Below are 27,547 nucleotides of genomic sequence, written 5' to 3'. Positions count from 1 at the left end.
GATCACCTATACAGGAACACATCCAGGTGGGTTTTGAATATCTCCAGAGAGGGAGACCCCACAACCCCCCTGAGAAGCCTGTTCCAGCATGCTTTCACCCTCACAGGGAAAAAATTTGTCCTCATGTTCACATGGAACTTTCTATGCCTCAGCTTCCACCCATTGCCCCTTGTCCTGTCATTGGGCATCACCAAGTAGAGCCTGACTCCATCCTCTTGGCACTCAACCTTTATATATTTTTAACATTAATGAGGTCACTTCCTAGTCTTCTCCTCTCCAAGCTAAAGAGCCCAAGCTCCCTCAGTCTCTCCTCATAAAGGAGAGACTTCATTGTCTTTGTGGCTCTTCACTGGACTCTTTCAAACAGTTTCCTGTCCCTCTTGAACTGGGGGGCCCAGAACCAGACACAATATTCTAGATGCAGCCTCACCAAGACAGAGCAGGGAGGTCATTCTACCCCTGTACTGAACACTGGTTAGCACACACCTTGAGTCCTGTGTCCACTTCTGGGCCCCTCAGTTTAGGGAAGATGTTGAGTTGCTGGAAGGTGTCCAGAGAAGGGCAACAAAGCTGGGGAGGGGTTTGGAGCACAAGCCCTATAAGGAGAGGCTGAGGGAACTGGGATTGCTTAGCCTGGAGAAGAGGAGGCTTGGGAGAGGGGAGACCTTCTTGCTCTCTACAACTCCCTGAAGGGAGGTTGTAGCCAGGTGGGGATTGGTCTCTTCTCCCAGGTAACCAGCACCAGAACAAGAGGACACAGTCTCAAGCTGCACCAGGGGAAGTTTAGGCTCAAGGTGACGAGAAGGTTCTTCACAGAGAGAGTTGTTAGCCATTGGAATGTGCTGCCCAGGACGTGGTGGAGTCACCATCCCTGGAGGTGTTCAAAAAGGGATTGGATGTGGCACTTGAAGCCATGGTTTAGTAGTCATGAGGTCTTGGGTGACAGGTTGGACTTGATGACCTTTGAGGTCTTTTTGAACCTTATTGATTTTATGATTCTATTTAAGGCATTTCTAGACAATGTGTCCAAGGCCAATGTATAATGGGTGTGAAGCACCCCACTTAATCGTAGCTCCCAAACCCACTAGACTTAATTACCTGTCCTCAGGCAATTTCGCACCTTGGAAGGCAGTTTTGTGCCTTTGTCTTTTCCCATTCAAACCTCTGCTGATGGAGCTGGGAGAAGGGGGTTTGGAGCACACTGTACAGTTATTTATCATTAGGCCTTAAACAGTTAATGTAACCCTACATATGCTTCTTACTGCTTGGTGAGAACATTGTGGATACCTGAACTACCTAGTATGGCAGGGTTAGGAAAGACATAGCAACTGTACTCTGCTCTTTATTCATGTGCTTGGTATAAAGTCTTGTTTTCAAACTTTCCCCCATGGTGATAGGAAATAAAAGCTGTCAAGCTGCCATGTGGTAGGTTGTGAGAGGTGTTGCTGGTTGCAACTACTAATTGGAGCAATGGCAGTCTCATTAGAGAGTCACTTCCAAGGGTGGACAGACACCATTTAAAATTATGGTTTATAGCTGTTTGATGCTAAATAAATGGGGAAAAAAGGGACACATGAGTGATGAAAGTTTTGAGCAGATACTTTGCAGGAGTCCTAAGGTCACCTAAGGTAGTTCTCCAGAGTTCACAGCCTCTTGGTTCCTAGCATTGGTGTTCCTGCCCCACCATTTGGCGCACCCTGTCTCTGTTACCTGTTTCTTGAAGTAGTGTTCCATGCTGTGGAATTGCTTTATCACATAACTTCAGCACCAAAGAGACAAGTTTAAACATTCATAAGATTATTTTTTACCTCTGTGTGTGTACTAATAATAAGACTGTCTACTGCTTGAGTCAGACACTGGGCTGTTGGTTTGTTTTCCAACAGTGAAGTGCAATTAAAACTCATGTCCCTTTTGAAGTTTGCTGGCAAGAAAGACCCTCTGCCTTCCCAGAAGCTCCCTCTAGACTGATAACATAAACTATTTATTACTTGGGAGAAAATGGGATACAGATTTGGAACTATTTTTTTTTCTTGGTAGGTTTTTTGTTTGTTTGTTTCCCCCCCCCTTGTTGTAAAGAGAATAATGTTTGTATTAGAAACATCTCTGTTACTATCTATACAAACAGATTCCTTCAGGGAAAGAGAACAGCCAAGCCTTTCTGGTTAACTAACACAGTCTGCAGAGGGGCTTTTAGTGATTACACAGCCAGTGTGCCCAGATGAGCAGAAGGCAGTGGAAAGGATGTGAAGGTGGAGGTGGGGAGCAGGGTTATAGGAGGTTCTGATGGGCACTGGGGAGGATGGTGACCAGTCACCTGAACTGAAGAAGGGTCATTTGCTGGGACCTGTGAGACAGATGGTTGTAGAGATTAATATTTGATAACACAAACTCAGCTCAGTTTGGGCTAGCTATGACATTGTTCTTGCCAACACCATCTGTAGTTTCCAGAAGTGCACCCCTACATCCTCAGCCAAGGTGAGCAAGGCTCAGCAGAGAAGAGGTACAACACTGTGAGATACTGGCTTCTCCAGGAAGTGACAAAGTGACAGCATGAAAAAGGTGGTACCAGTAATACCTAGCTCCTTTGGGAATGGGGAGGAGGTTCAGCCTTTGGCTGGTTCACAAAGGAAGCTGAGAGGCCAGAATATTGCAGATAAACCTGAAGCTTTTGAGGGTGGAAGAAGCAGCTTGTTTTGGGAACACACTAGAGTGAGCTACCTCTCCTTCAGAGGGAAAGAACACACATAGATTGTAATGATAATATTTTGTGTGCTGTCACTGCTGGGGAGGAACACTGAACATGCTTCTTCCTCCCATACTGCTGTCTACTTTTTTACTCAACACTGTGTACTTCAGGTGAAATGAGGACATTTTCCCATCCCAGAAGTAGAAGGACTGTAATTAAAGGAGAGGGGCCAGAGGGGAGTTAGTAGAAATAATATATGAGATTAGGGCAAAATTTTTAGGGTTGTAATTAGCAAGATGCATTCTAGGAAATGATTAAGAGCACAAATCAGCTGAAAGTTAGTTACTAGGCTGAGAATTGGGCTAAAATATCTCCACCTAATAAGCTAAGCACTGAGGCATCCCCTGTGGCTTTTTTTTTTTTTAGTTTCTGCAATAGATTCAGAAAAAGATCAAAGCCACAACATCATCATCAAAAAATTTTCCTTAAGTCTTGTGATTACTGCTGCTTTTGGTGAAAGCCTTGAAAGTGGAGACAGAACTGTTGTCACATTTTTGAGGGCTCCTTAGCTACGTTATGGGGGGCAATGTGTTTGGATGAAGTGGAGGAAAGCTGCCTGCTGACTTCTATTATTCCTTTCCAAGGACTATAAAAAGAGCATCCTAGGAAAGCTTTCTTTTGGGAAACTGTCCCAGCATAAAATCTTGAATAAAATCAATCTTAAACAGGGAGATTGTAGCTACTAGAGTGCTGTGTAATGAGATGATAGTCCAGGATGAGCAGTTGGCTTTATGTACAGTGCTGTTTTATACATGGATCCATCTAATAAGATATATGTGTCCTTTAATTAAGGTCTCATGTATGGTGTACTAGTAATGAGGGAATGTGATGAAAAGGAAAAGGAAAGAGCTTTATTTACCACATTGAGAAGCCTTTATCACATGGAAATGATCAGAATTTAAATTTTTCTCATCTGTCACAATTTGCTGCTGCTTTAATTAAACTAACACCAAGGATGTACACAGTGATTCTGGCTAGATGTGCTTGGTGCTCCTAATGACTGTCAGATGGGAAGGCAAGGGGTACTGAGAGGGCAGGGCTGCGGGAAGATCCGGAGGGAGATGGTGCCAGATGGCCAGGCTTATTTTATTAATTTAGATATCCATTATGGCTTCTCTTTTCTTCATTTCTCCAAAGGATGAGTTAGTTTAATGGGAATCATTTCACAGCCCCAGTATGACGTGTTTAACTCTTGGGAGCTCACAACACCGCAGCAAAGCATGTGTCAGATGTTGGCCAGCCACCTCGGCCAGGCCTTAGCTCCAGCCCAGCAGCTTAGCCCACAGAATCCATCCCTCAGGTCATTTGTTGAATCTTTCTTAGCAGACACTTCCTACCATGATGTCTTGGCTCGTGGCATACCAGTGCAGCAAGCTGCTACCTAAACTGGTTCCAGATTCACTGCAGCAAAATAATCTCCAATGCAGTACTTTGAGCTGCTTGTCTCCTGACTGGGCCTGTCCGTGCAGCTTGATTTCACCATGTACATTGGGCTGTCCTCATTAGTAGCAAGTAAGCTCACTCTGCTTCCAGCTCTTGAGTGCCTGGGTGCCCAGAAAGCATTGCAAAGTACCGAGGAAAATGAATGGGAAAGATTTTTTTCCTCTGGTTTTTCCTTCGTGCCTCCTGGGCTCCCTTACTGAGGTGTCTGCTGCCTCCACGTGGCTGCTGTGAGGAGCTGCACACCAGTGGAAGGAGTGATTCCAGGTATTATCAAAGGGGTTTAGAGATATCAAAAAGGAATATCGACTTCTGCACAGTGTAATGCAAGAAACTGCTGAGGCACTGACATCAACAGAAGGGCCTTTTTTGTAACTTCTTCCCTTTCTGGGTCTGCTGTAATGCTAAAGCTTGGATTTATCAGTTCTTCAGCATCATCAGTGGTTATTGGATTAGCATTAGCAACAAAATGAGCTTGCCTTCTGTGATTCAGAGCAAAGAAAAAAAACCCTCCAAACTTGTGAAGAATTTTTTAGTTCCTGAATCCTCTTTAAAAAACCTGTCCATTAATTCACTTTATGAGTTGATGCAACAAATCAGTGTATTTAAGTTGTTCTTGGATTCCAGTAGAGCGGCTAGGATAATTTTGACCACAACTGTGTAGCCAGAATACATGGCAAGAGCGTTTCCATGTACTGTGATTGTAGTGAAACACGCAGGAGAAAAGCCTGATTTCACACCAAACATCTGTGGTATGTGCCATGATAAGGAGAAACCAAACCAGTTAGACCTGGTGTGCGATGCAGAGGATGAGACTGTGCACTGTAACACAGGGAATAAGCCATAACACTTTCACGACTCTGAATTAATATTTGGACTTTTGGACATCTGTATTAATGATTTGCAAAATCTCTTGTACTGGGATTCATGTGGTTTTCCAAATTATGTGAATTTGTAACTGCATGCAAGTCCAGCCCAGAGAATTTCATAGTTGTAGGAAAATTACATTTTGTGAGCCCAAGGCTGACAGTAAAACAACTTTTGATAGGAAAGTAATTTATGGTGTGACCTGCACTGGTTCTGCAACCTTCGGTTCTGTGCTAATGATAAAGCAGGAGTAAGACAAGGACAAGAGGTGGGGATGCAGGGAGTGTTTGGAGAGCCTATGGGGTGATGATGAAATAAGTGACCTCACATAGTCAAGCACTGGCAAGTGAGATGCAAGAGCAGCAGAGCATTGAACTGGTTATTAATCCAGTGAGCATGCATCCAGCACACATTGCCTGTGACAAGCTGGGGCTAGCTAGTGGCCTGTGCACAGCTGAGAGCACGTCAAGTCTGCACACCCTTTTGCTTTGCTCTCTTCATCTGCTCTGCGTGCACCATTTAATGAGTGAGGAGCCTTCATGCTCTTGAGGGCATCACAAGCAGGTTTGCTTGTTGTCCTTACTGCCACAGGTGTGTAAGGTGAAAAACAAACTCACACATCTGTGGGAAGCTCACACTCTATGATGTTGTGGAAATGGCGCTCAGCTGCTAACTGGGCAGGTTGGGACAGAAGACTAGGTTGGTGGAGCATGTCATTCTGCTTCAGATTACTCTGAGATCTTATACCTATGCTGTACATTAAATAGTATGTAAACTATATAATAAAATAACAGATTAACATCTCTATCTCAGGCTATCCAAATTAACTCTTTGGACGTGGTCAAGTTATGGTTTTGAGAACATTTAGAGACAGGAATTTGGCAAGGAGCTCAAATTGCAAGCATTCTTAGCAAAGCTTATCCAAGCTTTTGGAACTTTGCTGTCGTCTCAGATCTTTGGAAAGCTCCCTTGCTAGGCTGACAGCAAGCAAATATTCCAAGTCCTTCCTTAGTCCTTCCCTAGCACTCCAAAACTGCCTGGGTATTTTCCTGTCAATTTGTTAAATAATTTTACAAATGCTGTTTGTTCTACCCTTACCCAGTGCTTGAGGCCTGTGTTCTCCTTGCTTCTCTTTCACTCTCTTTCTCTCAGCGCTTTATGCCTCAATATTCAATATTGTACCAGATGAGAGAGAATGAGCTCATGAGGGAGAGTGGATGAAGCAGACTTTGAAAATAATATGACATTAACAAAAAAAATGTATAAAAATCTATTTAGGGATGCAAGTACATTATACCAGTAATCTAATTCTCAGTATCTTGCTAAGCAGCTTTTAAAACATTTATTTTATTTCTTTGGGTTTTGAATTGCTGCTAAAATAATGAAAATGGAAGGAGCGGGTGATGAATCACCACAGAAATGTTTACTATCAAAGGGGACTGAGTGTTCTGATCAGTAATGGGGTCCCAGTGGCACTGGCCCACTTAGACCTGCAGATACTTACTATTTCCTTTATTTGTATTGATATTGCAACAGCATAAATTAGTGCTTGTATTATGAGTAACAGATTCATTTATGCCAAAGCACCGTGGTTAGAGGGCAGGCAAGCATGCAAAGAGCTCACCTAAGTTTTTCTGCATAGCCCATCAGCTGGTGTGCCTCTGTACCAGGACTCCCTTTAGGCACTCTCTTGCAATGCCAGTTTTTCTCCCACCCTGCCCAAAGACAACATAGTCAGTAGAAAGACGTCAGTGCCTCCAGATGACGTTTTGGAATATGTGTGTCCAGTTATTCTTACTTGCCCTCTGTAGACAGGCAGCTTTCTGCTGAAGGAGCTTAGGGAGCCTGTGTTAGACATTCAAATTAAGCAATGTGGATATTTCTGTAGCTGTGAAATGAAAGCCCATGGAAAGTTTGTTTTCTAAGGAAGAGTTAAACTTGACTTTGCACAGCAGTATAAAGACTCTAACATGTAGCTTGGACCAGACTCTCACAGTATCACTTAGGTTGGAAAGGACCTCGAGGATCATTGAGTCCAACCTATCAACACAGACCCCATGACTAGACCATGGCACCAAGTGCCACGTCCAATCTCCCCTTGAACGCCTCCAGGGTTGATGACTCAACCACCTCCCTGGGCAACCCATTCCAATGCCAAATGACTCGCTTGGTGAAGAACCTCCTCCTCACCTCGAGTCTACCTTAGAAGAAGGCAAATACACAAAACCAAACCAAGCACAGAATTAGAAACCATTTAAAATGGTTATTTCTCACACCAGAAATCAACAGAGGTCTGGTAAGTGGGATTCTACTCTCAAGTATTTATCCTGCATGTGAGGGCTTCATTACTTACTGCAATAGAATAGAATACTAGGCAGTCTGCAGTCAGCCCTGCAGGTATATAACCTCTTGATTTTGAGGAGTTTGGGTCAATTAAAAATCTGCTGCTGGAGCTGTTGTTAATTATGTTTGAAAAAGCAGTCACAGACAGCAGTATGAGCAAAACAAGCACTGGCTGTTGTGAAAGTCAACTCAGGAGAGCTTTTTCTTAAGCTGTTTACTTCAGTGGCACAAATAATTGCACAATAACTAGTATTACTTGTCATTTAATGTATGGGGCATGACATCTAATGTCTGGCATCTTCTCTTGCAGGATGATTTTCTCTATAGTGTCTCCGTTCTAAGTGGAATCCTTTGCACTGCCTTGGCAGTAATCAAATTTATGCTGGGAAAGGTCCTTACAAGCAGAGCGCTGATAACCGACGGTGAGTGTCTAGTTGATCCTTCTGCATTTACAGATTCTTCCAGGGAATGCTGCAGACAGAGGATATGAGTGACCCCCACAAAAGGGCAACTGTTGGGAGCACTGATGGAAGAAGACCACCAGGAAAGGCAAAAAGCTCCAAACCCTGAAGAGTCTGTGGTACCCCTAGCCTCTTGCATAGGTACCTCAGTTGAAATGTGTATGTCAGGTGGCAGTCATTTAGTGTGTGGATAGTAAGCAGAGAGAGAGAGAGTTAAGAGCTAGAGCATGTAACGAATCAGATGTGTATTAGAGGTTAGACTACAGAGGATGAGAGGATATGACACCAATTATATAGCTTTGGTTAAGTCACATCTTTCCTCACTGGCTGTGCCTGGTAAAACATTTCATCCCTACAATTAAACACAGCAAGTCTGTTGCAGAAAATGCCTCCCTGCCTTGAGCAAATCACAACCATCATTCATCCCTGTGGATATCATTTGCCACCATAGTGCTTTTGCTGTTGCTCAGTAGAGCTGGTGGAACATCACATGATTAAACTCAAATCTTCACCTGCTTACTGTCTTGCACTCCCCTGTCCCTGTCCAGGGCTTGCCACAAGGTGAATCTTGTCCACTATATCCTGAGAAGATCTCACTGCCAGTACTCTTGGCTCAGGTGCATAGTGCCTGACTGTTGCTGGTTTTAAAGGCGTGTTTGAAAAGTCAGTCTAGATGTTCCTCTTATTGGCAAGGCTCGACCTTGTGAAGCTTCAGAAAGCCATGGGCATCTGCTCTGCAAACAAGTGAGGCCTCATTGGTGGTGATTTCACAGCACCCTACAAATTTAATCCAGTTTTTATCTGCAAGCACAGGACCATTTGAAATGCTCTGTAAACACAGACGGTGGGGTGTTAATGATTCATGGATTGCAGAACATAAATTATTTCACTCCACCAAGGATTTCACTTTAAGGAAATTCAATTTCCAGCTTACTCCAGGGACACATACAATTGCTTTATTTTAAGTAGTCTAAATATACTCTATTTTTTTTCCTGTGATGTGTGAGAACATATACTATGAGTATTTATATTTTATATCACTAAGATAAATACTTTATGATTATTTATATTGTAAATATAAAATAAGCAAAAAAAGGAATCAGAACTGCAGTGCAGGGCTTACAGCTGAGCTACTGCCTGCCTGCATTCCTGACTCTCTCCCAACACACCATGCTGTTCAGTGATACTGCTCTTTACTATGGACTCTGCCACCCTAGACTTAATGAAACAAAAAGACCTCCAGCTCGCACAAAGGATTCTAGGAAAGATCCTGGGACCTACAGCCCAGTGAGTCGGATGGCTGTGCCAGCCCTTGCAGAATTCTCCCTGGGCAGGCAAATGGTTTAGCCTCTCTCAAAAAAGTGTAGCTTGTTTTTGAAAACAGAGCAGGTTTTTCAGACAAAATATTAGCTGAAAAAATTAATGAATAACTCATCTCTGAACTGGTCCTGTATGATAGGGAAATCACTTCCCCCATAATTACATTGCCATGCTAATTATATTGCTTCTGAGCTAGAGATTGCTCATTGTTTGATTAAAAGAATTAGGGAATAAAGTATACAATTACCTCAGTCTGCTTCTTATCTCCCTTTTTTGCCCTTTCAGAAATACTCTAGAAAATGTAGGTGGCTGATCTTACCGTGTGTGGTTAAATATCTTCTTTCACAAGATATATTTACATATATACTTGATTTATTAACAATCAGGAGGAGACAATGTGATTCAGCAGCTGAGACAGATTTAGCACTCCCTTGCATATCTGTTTTTAGTGTTTTCTGTTTCCTGCTAATTTACCTCCTGTGATCACTGGCAGTAGACCAAGAGTTTTGAGTAACAAGAGCATACATTTTTCTTACTGAAAAATAGGTTTATTTTCAAAACAACAAGTTCTCTCTCACACATGTCAATGCCTATTAATATTTTTTTCATTAAAAATAAGAAGTTTGTTTTAGATTAGTGCCTAACAATAATCTCTCTTCAGTTTGTTCATAGCAAAGGCTCATGGCCTTTTGGAAAACAAAATCAGCCATTTCCTCTCTGGAATTTTGTAACATCTCCAAGTACAAATGCAGACAGTCAGGTGATGCCAGCCAACTTCTGTAGGTTTTTAGATACCTGTTTCCTCCCCAGATTTAGTCACCTGTTTTTTTTCCTGTGCTAAACTTATGCACAGAACATGGTGTTAGGATTAATACTTGCACCCTTTACACGATTTCCTGCCACACTCTATTCTATTCTACTCTATTCTATTCTCTCCTTGCAGGTGCGATAGCTAAAGCAAATTCCTTGTGATCTGGTTCTTTCTTCAGTTATTTTTCTTCTCCTCCCTTCTAGGTTTCAACTCTCTTGTAGGTGGAATAATGGGATTTTCCATCCTTCTCAGCGCAGAAGTTTTTAAACACAATTCTTCTGTCTGGTATCTGGATGGCAGTATAGGAGTTTTAATTGGACTTACAATATTTGCCTACGGAGTCAAGTGAGTATCTCCTGCTAGCAGGTATTTCAGCCTGTACAGCAGATGGGCTGTCTGTTTAATGTAATAAGCCATAGCTCTTAAAGGATTATATAACTCCAGTAAAATCAGTCAATTGAATTTCTTAGACTAGATGCCAGTAGTGAAGCAGAGTGTGTGGAAAGGGATAAAAGATTCTCTCTCTCTCTCACATGAGTTTGACTTAAAAAAGAAATTGGAATGATTTTTAGAAGACTTTTTTGAAATAAAAGCCTTGACCTATTTGAAACATTGACCAGAAGTCTTAGGTAAAAATCAGTCTGTGCTGCTATTATGGCACATTTCTAAGCACTTTTTTTTTGTTTTGTTACTAATCTAAAGGAAATAGAGGTTAAAGGTAGGGTGCCCAGTGAGTTCCATCCTAGTCCTACCCTGTAGCAGCTTCTCAATTGTGAAGGCCTAGCCAGTTGTGTTTCAGATGTTGTTTCTGTTGAACTTTAAGATGTTTTCTTGAGTCACCCCACCAGAAATGGAATAAAATCAAATGAAGTGCTTCATTGCAGCTTCACTGCTGCCGTGATTCCCCTTGGCTGCATGAAATCTAAGAGGTTTGTCTTTTCTTCCACTTTCTACTCGGAGAAAGGAGGAGATACAGCATCTTAATTAATTGGAATCATGCCTGTTGAGAAGCAGACCTTGGCCAGGCTGCAGTAAGCCATCAACTGGAAGCTGTGTGGTGGTTTTTTTCCCTAAGTGTGGAAAATCAAATGAACATTTTAATGAGGAATACCATTCTTGGAAAAAATTGCTGTAATCACTATTTCCATTGTAATACCAGCTCCTTTGGAAAACTGTAGAGGTAAATCCATACCAAAGCATTTATTTAAACACACCAAAAGCATTGGAAACCTTCTATAGAGCCACTGAAAGTCATGCTGCGTACCTGCCACCAGCCTGCTTGGCAGTGCACTCAACCATTGTGACACCAGGATGCAGTGAAGGCTAAAACTAAATTCTGTTCTGGCAGCTACCAGCTTTTACAGATTGTGAAGCTGCTGCAGTTCTCTCCTCTACTATTAGATACCTCCTTCCAGCAACAGTGTGGTGTCAATCAGACTACCACAGCAGTCCCCTGCCCACTAATCCCTCTGTGGCTTTTCCAGCCAAGAGAGGCTGCTGTTGTGCATTTGAATTTCTCAATGCAGCCTCCCTGATCCAGGCCTCCTAGAGGAGAAGCATCCTTCCACACTGCTCTATCCTGCCTTTTGGGCACAGTTATTTGTGGGGCAGAGTTAATTCCTATCAGGAGAAAGCAAGATAAGGCTGTTCCTAAATGTGACTTGGTTTTTATTTCTGAAATCAACCGGTGTTTGTGAGTAAACAGAAGATCCCAGGGCTCTCCTGTGGCTCTGCATCCACAGTGCTGTGCTCTCCTCTGCAGGTTGCTCATCGACATGGTCCCCCGCGTAAGGCAAACGCGCCACTACGAAATGTTTGAGTGAAGACCACAGCCTCTCCTCTGTCAGGACTGTAAAACTACAGCATCCTATGTCTTGGCAAGTGGTGCCAATGGTATTTTACTAAATATGCAGTTTGTTTCCCGTGGTCTGTTTTTGTTGCAGTTTGTTTCAATGGGAAATCTCTCTGTAAAGCTGGCATATGTGCACACTGCTTGCAGTTCTGCCAAACAGCAGCATTTCCTTCCTTTATTTTTGTTTGTTTTAGTTTTGTTTGCTATTGATTCCTGTGACAATAGAGAACATGCAGTTTGCAGTCTTAACCCAACTGCCATGTTGTATATTCCAGAGTGAAAGTGTTCTTAATGGTGTGATAAGCCTGTGGGTAAAGAAGTGCCAGTTTCAGAGCTTGGGGTTTTTTTTTGTTGGTTTTATTCTTTTCCCCTGGCCTCTATTTTCCCAAACACGAGCTGTAACACAAGTACACTCCTTGCTACACCTCTTTGGCTAATAGAGTATCCTATGGAGAGTCCAGACACCAAGAGCTATGTTCCTTAAAACACTTGGGTAGCTACTTCCTCCCCTCCATTCAAACAGACAGGCAGGAAGAGCGGGTCCAAACCTTTCTGTCATCGGAGAGAGACTTCACCTTGATCCTAAATTAACGCAAACTATACCTCTTCAATTTAAATTGAATTCTATTTTTTCTTAACGAGATGCTGTTCATAGCTTTGCATGGACCAAACAAGCACACACAGTATTACTGTACAGACCAAAGCCAAAAAGTGGTGCAAGGAAGAGGAGCTGCTTGAGGAATGGGATTCTCATCTTCTGTTGTACTGTATGCAGATGTACCAGCGTGTGTGACTGTGGTTGCTCTGTAGTCTTGACGATGGCACAGCAGTGGCTCAATCTGGTGGTGAGATACAGATCTATTTATTAGATTTAGATTGTCCTGTAAAGTGTTGCTCACTTTCCATCACACATCCTATATATTACTTAATAGCAGGTTAAAGTATCCAAGGATTGTGCTGTATAATCAATAAATCTGGTCTCTATTTTATACAGTATCTGTAAGTAACATTTGAAAACAATTTCCAGAATGTATCATAGAACAAAGTCTTCCTGTATAGCAGCCTATTAAACTCAATTCTCTGGCTATATCCATTTTCTATTTATTTTATATGTTCCAGGTTGGTTTTCACAACACAGAACCACTATTGTTGCATCTGTGTATGGCAGGTGGATAGAAAGTAGACAGCCCACTGTCGAGTTTGAAATAGGAGCATGGTAAGTAGCCAAGCAGCTAGAAATGCCCATTTCTAGATCCCCAACAATGGACTACATAAAACTGGAGTAGACTTACAATTAGACTGTTCAGTAATTGATCAGTGGGGACACTGATTTGTATTTATTAATTTATTTGTAATGGTGCCTTGTGATGCTAAATCTGTATTTCCCATCATATGTCACTTTGTGAGCTCTCAGCCAGATCCTGAAAGATCTTTAGTAAAAGTCAACTTCAAATGATGTGTGTAGGAGGGGACCACCCAAAAGCCTCACTGACCTGATGGTGCCCATACAAGGTGCATAGTATTGGAAAGATGACACAGCTGTGCCTGAAACAGAAAATTCCAGCTGTTGTCAGGCATCTTCATGGTCAGAATTATACAACCAGAACATAGCTGTACTATACAGTTGATGGTTTTGTTAGTGCTGTTTACCCTCTTCAGGCACTCCAGGGGCTTTTGATGACTTTTCCAGTCCCATTGCTAGTCATTAAAATGTTATCTTGGGAAGTACCAAATGAGCTGCTCTACAGGGCCTAGCTGTAGCTGAGCCTACTGCAGATGCTTCAAGAAGATAAGGAATAAGGTAGTGGCAGGATACTTAACTCCTCCTTTACAACATAGAATCCCTGACCATTGAAAGTATGTAAGACATTGAAACCCACACCCAGCTCAATCATGAAATAATTCTGTTAGAATGCTGAGTGTAAACAGGAGCACAGGACTGTGCAGGTGTGTCCATGCATAAAGCAAGGTTAAACATCTTCCTGGAACTCCAGAATATTCTTAAGGGGCGTTTGTAAGTGCAGGCTTCAGTTGTGTAGACTTTGAAAAGGAGATGTAGGTAAGCAAGGTAATCATACTTTGTTCTGTCAGATTAATTTAAACCAATTGCAGAAACCTTTCAGTTCCCACAGGAGCTTCAAAGCATTAGCAGGTAAATACAGGAGAGTGACTGAAATACTCGTGCTACCTAAAAGTAAAGAGTCCGGGAAACAGTGATACTCAGTAACGACAGCAAGTGCACGCCAGTGAAGCCAGCTAGCATCAGGAAGGCCTTGTATGGTATGTGACAATAAGAAAGCAAATAACTGCTCCTCTGATTTACTGAGGCTCTGCTTGAGCCAGCCACCCTCAGAGGTAACAGTTTTTGCATTAGTTTTCTTTATTAAATGTCTATGCCAGTAGTTTTTCTAGTTATAACAAGTGTGCCTTCCAGCTCAGCTAAGTGAAAGTGGACTTTTCAATAGCTGAAAAGCACTCAGACGAATCACCTGAAACTTGGCACTGGCCAATAGAATGCTTTGCTTGGTGATCACAGGCCACAGAATCTTGCCAGTGCTGCCAACTCCTCTTTGTTGTGCACAGGATACAAGGAAGGAGCTTCAGTGTTCATACAAGGAGCAGCAGTGGCCAGGAAAGAGACTGCAAACTGACACTTACTAAAATCTGGCCAAACTCCGAATTGCAAATTAATCCCTGAAAGAGACTATGATCTGAGCAGATGCTTTGAATTTGGCCATATTGTTCAGCAGAGAAGGAAGCTATCAAAAACTCCCACTGTAAGGATTACACTTGCATCAGGTAGGCATGAGGTGTATTTCAATAATGGAAAATGATAATGTTCCACTGAAAACCAGATGTTTTTCAAACCCAGATTGCCATCAAGAAATTACTAGACCAACATCCCTTGCTGTAAGTAAAATGCAACTGAATCAGCAACAGTACATGCCCCATAAATAAGCATCAGCTAACCATGGTAAAAAAAAAAAGACCCTTATAAGAAGTTCCTTGCTGAAAATGTTCCAGAAGTGGGCCTGAAGCAAAGACCCCAGAGAAGAAGCCACTAAGACATGAGCAGATTCAGCTCTAGGTATACCTGCATCTGGGAATGCACCAGAGTTCCTCACTGCTAAGAACACCCGTTGCATTGCTGCTAGCTCAGCTGCCTGGGGAAAAGTGCAGACATTTCTGGCACCTTTTTTATGTGGGCCAGCCCATGGCACTGCTGTGTCATGAGGCAAGTATTAAGGATTAATAATATACCAACCAGGAATGTGTGTTAGCAATGCATATTTGTATTCAAGAAATAGCTCCACTACCCATTTTCTTTTGAAGTCAGAGGATGGAGTATTAAACAAAGGCTCATGATAGCAGCAAGCTGCCTCTGCAGCACCAGCAATTAGGAAACACTGAAACTGCTTGACCAGCGATTATCCCTGGGGTGCATGGACTTGTGTCGATGCTTTACCCAGAGGCTGCACGTAAGAAAATGGTTTGCTGTGCTAGCAGCCCTTGTTATTTCTCACTGCTCCTCCCGAGTTTGGTGCTAGGCTGTGTTAGGTGCACTGCCACCAAGTGGTGCTGTGACCAAGCAGATGACTGGGCCTCTGGTGGCTGTTTATCCAGGACCGGTAACTAGGCAGGAGTAGCACACAAAAACACATTCCTGCGGCCTGGCATCTGGCTCCAGGTTATGCAACTACAGAGCATAATTAAATCAAGGAGCAGACAACGCAGGGGGACTTCCCTCTCCTCTTCCTCCCACGGATGGGAGCTGCTGCTTTCTGTGATTTGTGTTTGACCAGCACTGAACTGTCTTGAGCTTTACCTGTTCAGTGACAGCAGGGCTGCTCCTATGGCAGCCTCCAGGTCCACAGGGAGTAGAACAGGCAGCAACAAAACTACTTGGACATGGGGAAGCTGAAAGTCCATTTTATCCAAAGCCAGCACAGAAGGTCTGATCTAAGTTAGCTTGGCAAGTAATGAGGAAACATCCCATTTTGACAGCTAACCCTGGCATTCTTCTGCACTCACCTCGTAATGGCACAGGCCTTACAGGATTGTCACCCCCTCACCTCAGCACAGACCGAGGAATGAAGGTGACATCTATTCTAAAATGGCCCAGTGACAAGAAATACCACCTCCTCTTACTGGGGCAGATTCACCAAGCACAGCCCAAGCTGGCAGCGTGGCCTTGGGCTAATCACATTGATTCTTCCCTCCTATGGAGGTAAGGAGGAAATTAAAGCTAAGCTGCTGTAGTAGATCAGCAGCTTTCACTTCAAAGATCTGCCTGTACCAGTTACTTACTCTGCAAGCAGCAGCTGTACCTGCAGAAATACCAAAGGCTCACACCATGGTGTTTGCTTTAGGGGTGGTATTACCACATCAGCATTTTTGTTCAGTGATTTTTGGCTTTGAAAGTTCCCCTCCTCACAAAGGTGCTCACAAATCGGATGCCTTCAGCCAGCCAGTGCTCTCTGAGGTCCTGCAGCAAGTTCTATCTAGGAGGAAACACCTCCAAGGAAAGGGTTCCCAAGACAAAGCAGGACATACAGTGAGATTTAACATATAGAGCCTCTTCAGTGCAAATAATACTGGGGTTTTGGCAATAAAGACTTACTCCTAGGATGTTAATTAAATGCAATTTCTATAATCAGTAAAAGAATAAAATGTGCCCAGTGCCAATAAGCATAATCAGGGGGCACTGCAAGGCAGTAAACTGGGATGCTCCAGCTCTTGCACACTGAAAAAGAAGCGTCAGAGCGAGGTGAGGCTTTTGAGAGTGACACAAAATCCCAGCAAAACGTTTCCAGACTTTCTACCAGATGGAGTTTGACTGAACCCACTCAAAAAGTGTGTGAGAGTTGAAGTATTTAAGCTCCCCTAATGATCTTTCCAGTACAGCTGCACTGGTGTATTTCTTATTCCAAGTTCCACTTTCATACTTTTTCCATTATGTGACTGCTACACAGCCCACATCTGACTTAGCTGCTCACCATTTTGCAGAGGTCTCCTTTTAATGGCAAAGCTGAACATTAGGGGAATGGCATTAGGGGACTGAAACAGGAAGGAAAATGTTTCCAAAAATAACCAGAACAAGGGAGTGAATGAGCAGGATCCTCCCTAATCCAGTCTGATGGCAGGAAATGCTTGGGAATTTGGAACATTGAGTAGCAACAGAGAACCAAAACAATTCTCACCCATTTCAGTCTGAGGTGAGGTATGGGAGGAACATACCCATAAAAAGGGGTGACTGGTGAAGGACATTCATGTACTTCAGCTCACTGAGATAGCAGTAAAAGGCTCTTGCAGAGGTACTGCCAGCATAAAACCGTCATGTGCTAGACAGGACAACTGGGTATCCAAACCCAAGTCACAAACCTCTCCTAACCTTGCAGGCATTTCTCTTTCCCACTCCACTTTGCCATTTTAATTTATGCTATTGCTTGCTAGTGGTGTGTGTCATTAACTGGGGTGGGGAAACAACCAACCAGGATCCCATGCTGGGAGTTAGTGACTTCTGTACAATTCTGACTTGACATCATGTATGTGTGGACACAGGTAAAAGAAACCCACACCAACATGCAACAAACCTAGGAAAAGGTAGTGTAAGAAAGCAAGTGATTGCTTCTCTCCAGTGGCTTGGAAAAATAGTGGCTATGCTGCATATGGCCAGGTTTTGAACAGGTGTAAAAGCTGGTCTGAACTTCACTTTTTTTGGTTAATTGGGTTTTTCACTATTCATTTTACTGTTCCATTACTCTTGGACACCTCCACCACAACCTCTCCACATTCCTAGCTGAAGCCACAGCAGAACACCCCTCCCTCTGTCTCTGCTGGGCTAACAAACATTCAGGTGGGCAGAAGCCTTTAAGCAGCATGGGTGCAACTGAAAGAAACTGACAGTCTACAAGGTTTCAATGTGTGGCCATTCTATTGTACATCTTTTTTTTATGCATCTGTTTACAGCCTTCAAGGTGATGTGGCACCCATCAAGTGCACTGAGTGGACACTCCACCCATCTATGACACAAACTTGTCCCTCAGATGAGTTTGGACAAGAGACTTTCTGGGCCCCTCCTAGGCAGTGGCTCCTGCAGAACTAGATGCCATTAGGTGCTGAAACCTTGACTTAGTGTGGGAGTGATGCTTGTTCATGCAACCCAGGTGCCTAGTCCAAAGTTTCACAATTGAGCTCTTGTTCCATATGCAAATATTTCCTGAGCTATCCAAACTCAGACCTTGAAGGAAAATACTCTCCAAAGCTGTTTTTTTACCACAACATAGCTTTTGCTCTTTAACTCCATAGTGTGTTGCATGAGTAAGTCTTGTGCCTGCCACCGTGGCATTCCAGTCCTGGAATGGAAATTTCTAGGGAACTAAGAATTCCTAGCTACCACCTCCTGAAAAGAGGCTTGAATTTATCCATTATCTAACTTGGGTTTAAAACAAAACAAAGCAAAAAGGTAATTACTTGCCTGTTGTTCTTATGGCCAAGATGTGGATTGATGGGAATGCCCATGCTGTGACTTACCTCTGGAGGCGGGCCAGCACCAGAAATGCCCAACTGCAGAATTGCAAAGACAAACCACACAAAATGCAGGTTTTGGACCCCATTTAAGCACAAAGCAATCATAAATCCAAATCACACAAGAAAAAGGTTTATTGAAAAATAAAGTTCTCCCTAGTTTTTTTCTACAACAGTGAAAACGAAGCATTTTTCTATGCCATTAAAGTACAGACATTTACTCTTCTTTAAAAAAAAAACAAGAAAGAAAATAAAATCCCATCCAATGAAACCCCAGAAACTTGACAGCATCTGAACTGCTGTGTGCTCTTCTCTCTGAATAAACTGATTGAACGCAATATAGTGGAACACAACCATTTAAATAAAACAAAGGATCAACCTCTCAGGAAAGAATTCAAATCAAATGCACAGTACCAGCCTGACCCTGACATTCTCACGCGCAGATAAAAACTCTCATGGACTCCGAATTATCTGCAAAAAGAAGCAATCACATTTTTTACAGACTCCAGTAGGGGTTTTGGGTTGGTTTGGTGGGTTTTCTTTTAATTGCAGTGCTATGGGGATTAGTTGTACTTCGATCCCCTTCACTCATGGAGAGGGACTCCCCCAGGGAATGATTCAGACCAGAAACCAAAGAGCTGCCCCAAAATACTCTCTGGAGGACTCCCAGAGAGTCAGCAGCCAGCCTAGCAAGCTCAGGGGGATCTTAACTTTTCCATCTCAACTTAGCTTTGTAAATATTCTCTTGTATTTTTCTTTCAGCTCTCTTAGAATCTTCAGGGTAACTTTTCCTCATAACATTTCATTGTTTTTCCTTTGGTCAGACCTGCTTTTTCTTTCTCCTCTGCTGTATTCCTTTGTGAAAACCAAAAGAAACCCATGACTTCTTAAAAATGGTTTTCACTGTACTGCAACAGACTTGTTAATGAATGTAGCAGACTGTTCTGGGTTCAACCCTATTAACTGCCTTCAGACAGCAATTTAAACTGATTTATTGTGCACTGATTTGATATTTCAAACTGCCTTGCAGCTGTTGGAGTCTGAGCTAGGGTGTGTTGCACATGCATCTGGCCAGCTTCAGTAAATGCCAGGGCGTTATTTACAGGCTCTCTTTAAAGCCAAGGGTTTGGCTGGCTCCTGTGTGGCATCTCGGAGTTTTGCCTCTACTGTGTGGCAAGCACGAGTGCAGCAGCACTGACTGAGGGCCAGTACAACAGGGTAGAGCAACACTAGAGTTATTTTCCTGCAGAGAGAAGCTGCTGCAAGGACAGTAGGGTCCCCAATACTTCAGTTCTGCCAGCCTTCATGCAAGGTGAAATTCTAATCCCATGCACAGCCCCCCTTGGTTACATGACACCTGCAGTGCTCTTCCCAGCAGAGGAAGGGTGTTACTGAATGTTTGTAAAGCAGTTTCTGTGTATGGAAGGTGGAGCTACTACTCATTTTATCACAACTCTGAGGATTTGATTTACTCATTTAATAAACAGGTGACTTAGTGCTGTTGAGAGGGTTGCTGAATTGAAACATAAGGTGGTCTGTTCAGAATTCGGTGGATTACATCTGCAGATAAGGATCACAGCTCTAAAAGCAATTTAGTTTGGCAACTTTGTTGTTTTTCCCTGGAAGAAAAACCATGGAGAATACCTCACACCTGAGGGATTCTGGGGTTCAGGCTCTGGTAGTTTCAACACATTCCTACAGTAAACATCTTACACTTGATACACAGTTTGCTGTTTACACATTTCACTTAAATATAATGTTCAGAAATTACAAACTGATTAAAAAACCTCACAGAGCTGCATAAAAACATGAAGATGGGATTTAAGTCACTGCCCAGAAAACTCTGTGTTTTGATGTTACATTTACAGCAGCATTATTAAAGCGTATCTTAAAGAAACTGTCCCTGGCCTTGCCAGCCTGAATGAAAGCAGACATCTGCTAGTGCGTTGTTCTCCTCACCTTTAAAGCGGTCCCTGACCCAACAGGACCAAAAGAGAACTACAAATGGAAAGAAATCACAAATCAAAGGTTGAAGGCATAGGAGCTGTAGGGCAAATGTCACAAAGGAACAGCCACACCAAAATGTTAGCAACCCCTAGAAAAAGACCTGTGGCATTGGAAACTGCTAACTCCTAGTGTCTGTATAAAAAACCTAAGACAACCAAGAGGCCACCGCTCCAGCTGCAAGCTGTTGGCTCAAGAGCTATTTCAGCAAGTCTTCAACTGATACATTAATAATAAAGCAACAGCAACTTAATTAAAGCTGGTCTATGCTGTAACAGCAAGCAGAAGTGGCTGCTGCTATGTGTACAACAGAAGGTGCAAGTGTCTGCTCTTGAACTGCTAATCCAGGGATACTTATTAAAAAGGGAGAGATGCTTTTTTAATTTGAAGAAAAGCTAATGGAGGAGTTCTGCTATCACTGAAGACAGTGGGAGTCATGAAGTTAATTAAACCTGGGTGAGATTGTATCCAGCCTGATTCATCCCATTTAATTTGTTTTACTAATAAAATCTAGTCTTGAAATACACTATGGGCAAAACACATACCTGAGAAAGCAATCAGGAGTTTGTTTACGTGAAAAGTGCTGCAAACTCATAAATCATCTTGGAAATTTAGACAGGCCACTCATTTTTGAGAGGGGAGTGCATGTCTCTCTCATCAAGGATTAACCAAGGACATTGACTAGGGCTTTCAAGGCTAGCAGTACAACATCATTAAGTGAGAAGACATCAGCTAACCACCTGATTTGTGGCTGGTACCAACAGAAACACTCAACAAGTCTGAATGCAGGTCAACAAGCAAACTGCAACAGTCAGTACAAGTAGTTGGGAGCAGAGCTGAGCACGGAAGACACAGAGAGCCCTGGCTGTCTGCAGCTCTGTTCTGAGACCTCCAGCTGAAACCCGATCAGCAGCTATTCCGCAAAATCCGCTTCCTGCAGAAAAGCAGTAGCACTAAAAACAGCTGCAATGAGCTGAAAATCCAAGAGTGCCCTCCCCACAGGGTCGTAAATTCAGGTATCACAAACGGACCGTGTTCTCCTGCCAGCACCTGGAATTACCCAGTGCACTTCCATGTACAGATGTCTTTAGCTGAAAAACCAAGACCTCACAGACTTTAATGTGGATCTTCACTTTCCCTGCTGTTAAAATCAGACTTGGCTGGTTTTTTTTAGAGGTCTTCTGTTAGCACTGTCTCCTTGGGGAATGTAAGGGCTTTAGTTTGCTCTCTGGTCATTAAACAGAAGTCTCATCCCAGCAGGAGCTCTCCTGTCACATTACAGATACTCCGCTTGCATAAGCAACGCTTTGCAAGAATTATTAAAGCTACAGCTTTATCTTATTAACCTTATAGTTATAAACTTTACCTTATAGTTTTAGAACGGATTTTCCCACTACTTAAAAACGTTCAAAATTCCTACTGCTAGGTTGTAGAGTCACCAAGTGCTATTTTTCCCTGTAATTAGTGTTCCATTATACTTGTTCAGACAGTGTCCATATTCCAAACACTCATCTAAACCCCCAAGAAAAGTAGAAGCAAGAAAAAGGCACATAAACATTAAATATCTGTAGGAGAAACATAATCTGATATAAACAAGCAAACACACAGCTGCCACTATAAATTACAAAAAGAACAGAGAATCTAAGCAAACAAATGCAAGAAGCAACTCTATTTATACATGTGCAAATCAACTTGCATATATGAAATAAATGAGGTTTTTATTGGCATTTTTAAACAGTGTGTCTTTACCAACTTCACCTTTCAAAGGCAAGCCTTTATGTTAATAAATATGTAAATGCTTCTCTCAAGTTCTCTAATCTCATAGGAACAAGATCTTTGAACAACAACAAAAAAAAAAAAACCAACCCAACAAACTAGGTCACATACAAAAATACAAAATTCTAAAACAAAGAATGTCTTGATATGAGAGATATGTTTAAAAGCTTGTAAAGTGTTTTTTATATTCAACTTTTGACATTTCCCTCCCCCCATCAGTCGCTGATCAATATCTCCAAATGCAAGTCATGCAAAAACCTGATTTCGGAGTAAAGGAAGCTGCAAGCTTTACTGCCAGACTGAGGAACAGTAGGACAGTCCCATCTCTAATGTCCTGAAGTGCAAGAACCAGACTACACCTTTATTCTTTAATTAGGAAGGAAAAGAGTTCTGGAATGTGGACAGAAGGCTGCCCTCTCTCCTGAAATGCGAACATACGTTAAACGTTTTGGTAAATCATTCAAACTTTTAGGCAGCCCCACATGGATTTGCCTGAGTGCTTGACTGTGGAAGGATTTCGCTGCTGGTCACTGCACGAACGAACACTGCTGTGTATGGGGGAGAACTGCCTTGGGTTTGGTGAGTGAGGTCTAGGAAGTTTACACGCTTAAGAGTTCTCACTGATGGCCTCCTTTTACCAAAAATTAGCCTGCAGCTCTATTTCATACAAGGAATATTTCTACTGAAAAGGGAGTTTAAAATTGCTAATAGAGGCCTATCGAATTATAGGCCTTGATTCTTTTCTGAGATTAACGAGTCCTCTCTATAGATTTCATGGAAACAGGGTCAGACCCAATGTTTCTGAGGCCAATTTAGATGTTCTCTCCCTAGCTGAAGTGCCAGCAGCGCTGATCACGGTCCCAATTTTGCCAGGATGCAGTAATTCAGTGCAGTAGACTAGAGAGAAACAGTGCTACAGCTTCAGAAAAAAACAGAGCTTGTAACGGACTCTCCCTGCTGTGGTAAAGGCAAATGTAGCACTGAGTAAAGCACTAGACCAGAAAACCTTAGAATAACAAATACCAAACCCCTCCCATCTGAAAGGTTTAGAGGCAGTGTGCCATGTGGAGCATACAGTGGGGGGAACAAGCAAATATGTATTTACAGCAGAGTCACACTACAGCAAAAACTACATGGTTTGCATTCTTTAAGTGCACACGTACCAATCTTTGTTTCCACCATCACTCTGTGAGGTCTCATCCCAAACTCTGTTCCTGCCCGCAGAACCTCAGGCTGAGCGGGCGAAGGCAAGTTCTGCTGTTGCCTTTACTTTCAGCACCAGGTACGAGTGTATTTTAATACACAGGATGTTCCAGTTGCACAAATATGCACAGCTATGTGGGGGCTATTTTATATAAATACAGAAGGAATTGTCGTTCCTGCTCAGACCCGCTGCCAATCCTCCTCCCCCGTCTTTTCCAGGGTATTAAAACTACTGCAAACTACATTTGTGCTGACTGAAGCAAACGCTGAGCTGTGGTAACAGTAAGGATTTTCATACTAGCTTGGGTCTGTTTTCTTTTCATACAAAAAGTTTGCCTCCCATTAAGACTCAGCTGTTCTGTTTCTGGAAATTGCTCTAAAATACAGCAGATTTTATCATTATCACAAGCCAGTTACTGGTGATCCCACTGCTCAACAGCCCCCACATGTCCTTTTTTGGATACTCAACAATCTCTCAGGATTAAGTTCCTGTGTAGTCCGCAGCAATGTTACGGAGTGTTGAGGCAGGAAACAAAAAACTTGATAAAGCTAATTCATTGCTTTTCAATCAAAACTTTAAATGCACATTGATCTGTTCTTTTGTCCGGAGAATTTATCCACAATGAAGCAGCCTTTCCTTCGCTTGGTCTTTGGTAGGTCAAGAGACACATCAATATTCACAACGTGGATAATGAATGCCAAGTACAATAAAAATCTGAACCAGCCAACCAGATCTATCCAAGAATAGAGAATTTAAAGTATTGAGGCTTTTCATTATTACCTGCTAACCATTGTTACGTTGTTGGGAGGTGTTTCTTTGCCCCCCCAGTACGGTCAGGGCATGTCCAAATTGTAAGCCTGCAGACCATGACCACATTTCAAAATGCACTGCAGATTTCTTTCTCACTAATCTCAGCATATCATTTCCTGACTACCAATGGTGCTATCAAGCATGTCACCTTCTGCTGAAAATAACAAAGAATTATCTCTATAAAAAGAAGGTGATTTAGAAGGTTTACTTACTGGTATTAAAAAAAAAAAAAGGGTAGTTTAATTTGAGTTCCAAACTCTTGAATTGTTTTATTCTAGATTTGAAACTGGTGTGCCTGCTTGGGGGAAAATAAAGGGAAAAAAAAAAGAGGGAAAAACCACACACACCCCCAGAAAGGAGAAAAATAACCAAAGAACCCACGAGACTGATCAATGCTTTTCTAAGCAGTTTGTCTCCTCTTCAGAAAAAATTTCTCTTTAAAAACCTAGCTAGTTATGAAGACGTTTTACATTGCTACCATACAATAATTATAGTTAGCTTAGTTTAACCTTTCTATGTCATTCAGCAACACTTTAACTACTGGAAGCCGTAGCAAACTGAGGCTCTAACGATAATATTGCTCCAATGATGCTGAATACTTTTTGCTTCACACAGTATTTCTAGTAGACAGACTACAACAGAAGCATGGGCTAATGCCAAGGATTACTCTCTAAATGGGACCAGTAAACTGTGACAAGTCCATTCCAAAAATGGCAGTATGTTTTTAGCTTTTCCACACTGAAGAATGCCATAACCCTAGTCAGTTGTCAAGTCACCAAGATGATGTGTCACACGCTGGCAGTTGCCTATTTGCTCATTCCTGATACTCTTTCAACTGCTCCAATGCAGCAGCTGTGATGCAGACAATGCCTTGTATTACAAAGATTTCAAAAACCAGAAAGGAAATAAAAAACAAAAACCCAATAACAAAAAACAACCAACAACAACAAAAAACCCCCAAACAAACAGGAAAAAAAAAAGAACTGGCCTCAGAACAGCCAGTAACAGGGTACAGAGCTACCTTGTGGTTCCAAGTTCCTGTGAAGTAAACCACTTTATAGCCATTCAAGCTGAAGCAGTACCCAAACAGTGCACTTAGAATAAAATGCCAGTCCCCCCACCCCTGCGCCCCCCTCCCTCAAGCACACTTTTTATCAGTTTTCTACTGGAATGAAACTGAGATCCTTTAGCTAGCCGTGATGAGGGATGTCTTAACTCGTTAAACAAATAGAAAACACTTCACCCAAACAACAACAATAACAAAACCAAAAACAGACAAACAAACAAACAAAAGAGACTTTGATGGGTCTGGGAATTTTCTACAAACTATTCTGTGCAGTCATCTTCAAATCACTGTAGTACATGAAATTTATTTCTCTTCGCAAACAGATGAAGGAATCTGAAGACTTACACTGCAAATGTTCTTATAGGAAAAAAAGATCAGTTAGCTGCTTGTTATGAATCCCTCCTCTCTTAGTAGGTAATTCTGCCCAGCAATGATAGCTTTGCCTGCAGCGCGAAACCTGGACAAAAGTGCAGGGAGTATAAGTAGCTCCTCTCAAAACTACTTACATTTTGTCCTCAACTCAAAAGAAGCTCTGCTGCTGCTGCTATAGGCAGTCTTTACAAAGTGCAACCTGCCCCTTAATATAGTCTCTGCAGGGGCAGATTCTTCTGTGGGTTGGGTGGGATCCGGCACAGCTGAACAGTAAGAGGTCACCTTGGAAAACACAGTGCTTCCTTCTTGCATCAAAAGAGGGGACCAGAATATCATTTGCAGACTCCATGGTGAGACATTCGATATTGTGCCTAAAAAGCAAAGTGCATGATCTAAATCACAGCGAAGTTTACAGGGATTTGGTGTAGTTTTTATCCTTCCTCACTAAAAACAAAATGAAATGCTGTACTACATCCTAAATTCAGTACATTTAGAATTGCAGATTCCCAGAACATGGCTCTGATTTCTTTCCACCTGCGCAGATTCCCTCTGCAGAGGGCAGTGCAGCCTTTCCAATGTTACTCTGTTTCCTAAAGATTAATGGAAGAAGTTAAAAGGATAAAAATGCTTTTGAGCCTTCTCCAATGTGCAATATTTAAGTACACTATGGGTTTCTAATAAGAGAAACCCAAAGAACCTGAAATCCTGAGGTACTCTCCCTGAATTTAGCAGAGATCTGCCCCAGGCTAGGCACACTGGCCCAGGCAGCCTTGGGTAGCTCAAGTGCAACCACAGCCAAATTGTGAGGACAAGGCAATGCTGCTGTGTTACAGCAGAAGCTGGTCAAGACAAGACCCACTGCTCTGAGCAACCAGCTGGCTGAAAAAAAAAACACAACAAAAAGCCCCAGCCAAAACTCAAGTTGCCATTTTCTGGCCACAAAGCTTAAGCACGAGGGTAGCAATTCCAGCAGAGGCTTGTTTTTCACATATGCTGGAAACACTGGCAGCATTCAGCTTCTGACAGATTCCCCCCCCCCAGCATTATAATTTTGTCTAGACAGCTAGAAACGAAGCCTGACAAGGTTTTTACATAAGCTGCTTCTGAAATCTGCTGGAAATTACAACTTCTCAAACAAAATACAAAAATACAAACATTCTACAATTTAATTTAGCAAAAAGTGAAGCTGGAAAACCTAGGAAGCAGTCTGGTCTTGGAGCTTCAAGTGCTTTGTTTTCATTCTGAAAGCCACACAAACATATTCCCAAAGAGAGAGCACCTAAAAGGAACATTAATTTCCTTAATGCATAGCTGGTAAGCTTTCTAAATTGCTACTAATACCTCTAATGTACAAAGGTTTACAATTCCCTACCTGGGACAAAACCAACACAAGGTTTGCATAGGCACTAATTGCTAACTGCCAGCGAATAGCCTTTCAGTGCAGATGTTAATTGTCATCAGAGGGGGCTCAATAAATAAAAGAAAAGCAGCAGTTTGTAAGTGCTGCATTTTAAAACCATGTGAACTGAGAGAAATCCACAATGTGTGCAGAGTTCTATTTATCACTGTAAAATGCATTTTGTTTCTTGACCCAGCTGACTGGGCACAGTTAGGACCAGCAGTAAGAGTCACATAAGTTCACCAGCTCTCAGAAGGTTATGGGAAAAGCTATGGAGTAGTACACCAGGCCTGCAAAGGGTCCATCCAAACACAATCACAGTCCTGGCAGCTGTGATCCCTGCAGCACAACCATCTCTGCTCAGTGCAAGCAACCTGCCATCAAAATGCACTGTATGGGGCCCACACATAGAAGATGGAGGTGAGAAGGAAGAGATTTGAGTTTTTGGCCTCGGTGCTATACTCCTCACTGCAAAATCGTGTGCTATGTGAAATGCTGCTCCTGGCACAGCAGCAGCTTCTACCATCCACAGGTTCAAGGGACTGACA

The 27,547-nt window shown here is 42.4% G+C and overlaps 2 protein-coding genes across 3 annotated transcripts in view; one reads left to right on the top strand and one right to left on the bottom strand.

Annotated features, from left to right (window-relative positions):
* The window catches only part of TMEM163 (transmembrane protein 163), a 100,188-nt gene extending 87,248 nt beyond the window's left edge, over positions 1-12,940 (top strand). Inside the window, exons 6-8 of the mRNA XM_068139117.1 lie at positions 7,707-7,818; positions 10,192-10,333; positions 11,751-12,940. Of these exons, the coding sequence (XP_067995218.1) occupies positions 7,707-7,818; positions 10,192-10,333; positions 11,751-11,811 (315 nt within the window). The 3' untranslated portion in view covers positions 11,812-12,940. The remainder of the gene's footprint in view (positions 1-7,706; positions 7,819-10,191; positions 10,334-11,750) is intronic.
* Positions 12,941-18,479: 5,539 nt separating this feature from the next.
* The window catches only part of MGAT5 (alpha-1,6-mannosylglycoprotein 6-beta-N-acetylglucosaminyltransferase), a 143,069-nt gene continuing 134,001 nt past the window's right edge, over positions 18,480-27,547 (bottom strand). For both annotated transcript variants that reach the window (XM_068139111.1, XM_068139112.1), the window contains one exon: positions 18,480-25,971. In XM_068139111.1, coding sequence (XP_067995212.1) covers positions 25,773-25,971 — 199 coding nt within the window. In that variant the 3' untranslated portion in view covers positions 18,480-25,772. The remainder of the gene's footprint in view (positions 25,972-27,547) is intronic.

The sequence above is a fragment of the Melanerpes formicivorus genome, unplaced genomic scaffold, assembly GCF_026170545.1.
Source record: "Melanerpes formicivorus ecotype bairdi unplaced genomic scaffold, bMelFor1.0.p_v2 SCAF_5, whole genome shotgun sequence".
In the NCBI taxonomy this organism is placed as follows: domain Eukaryota; kingdom Metazoa; phylum Chordata; class Aves; order Piciformes; family Picidae; genus Melanerpes; species Melanerpes formicivorus.
The sequence above is the reverse complement of the archived record's forward strand: the minus strand, read 5'-3'. Positions and strand labels throughout refer to the sequence as shown.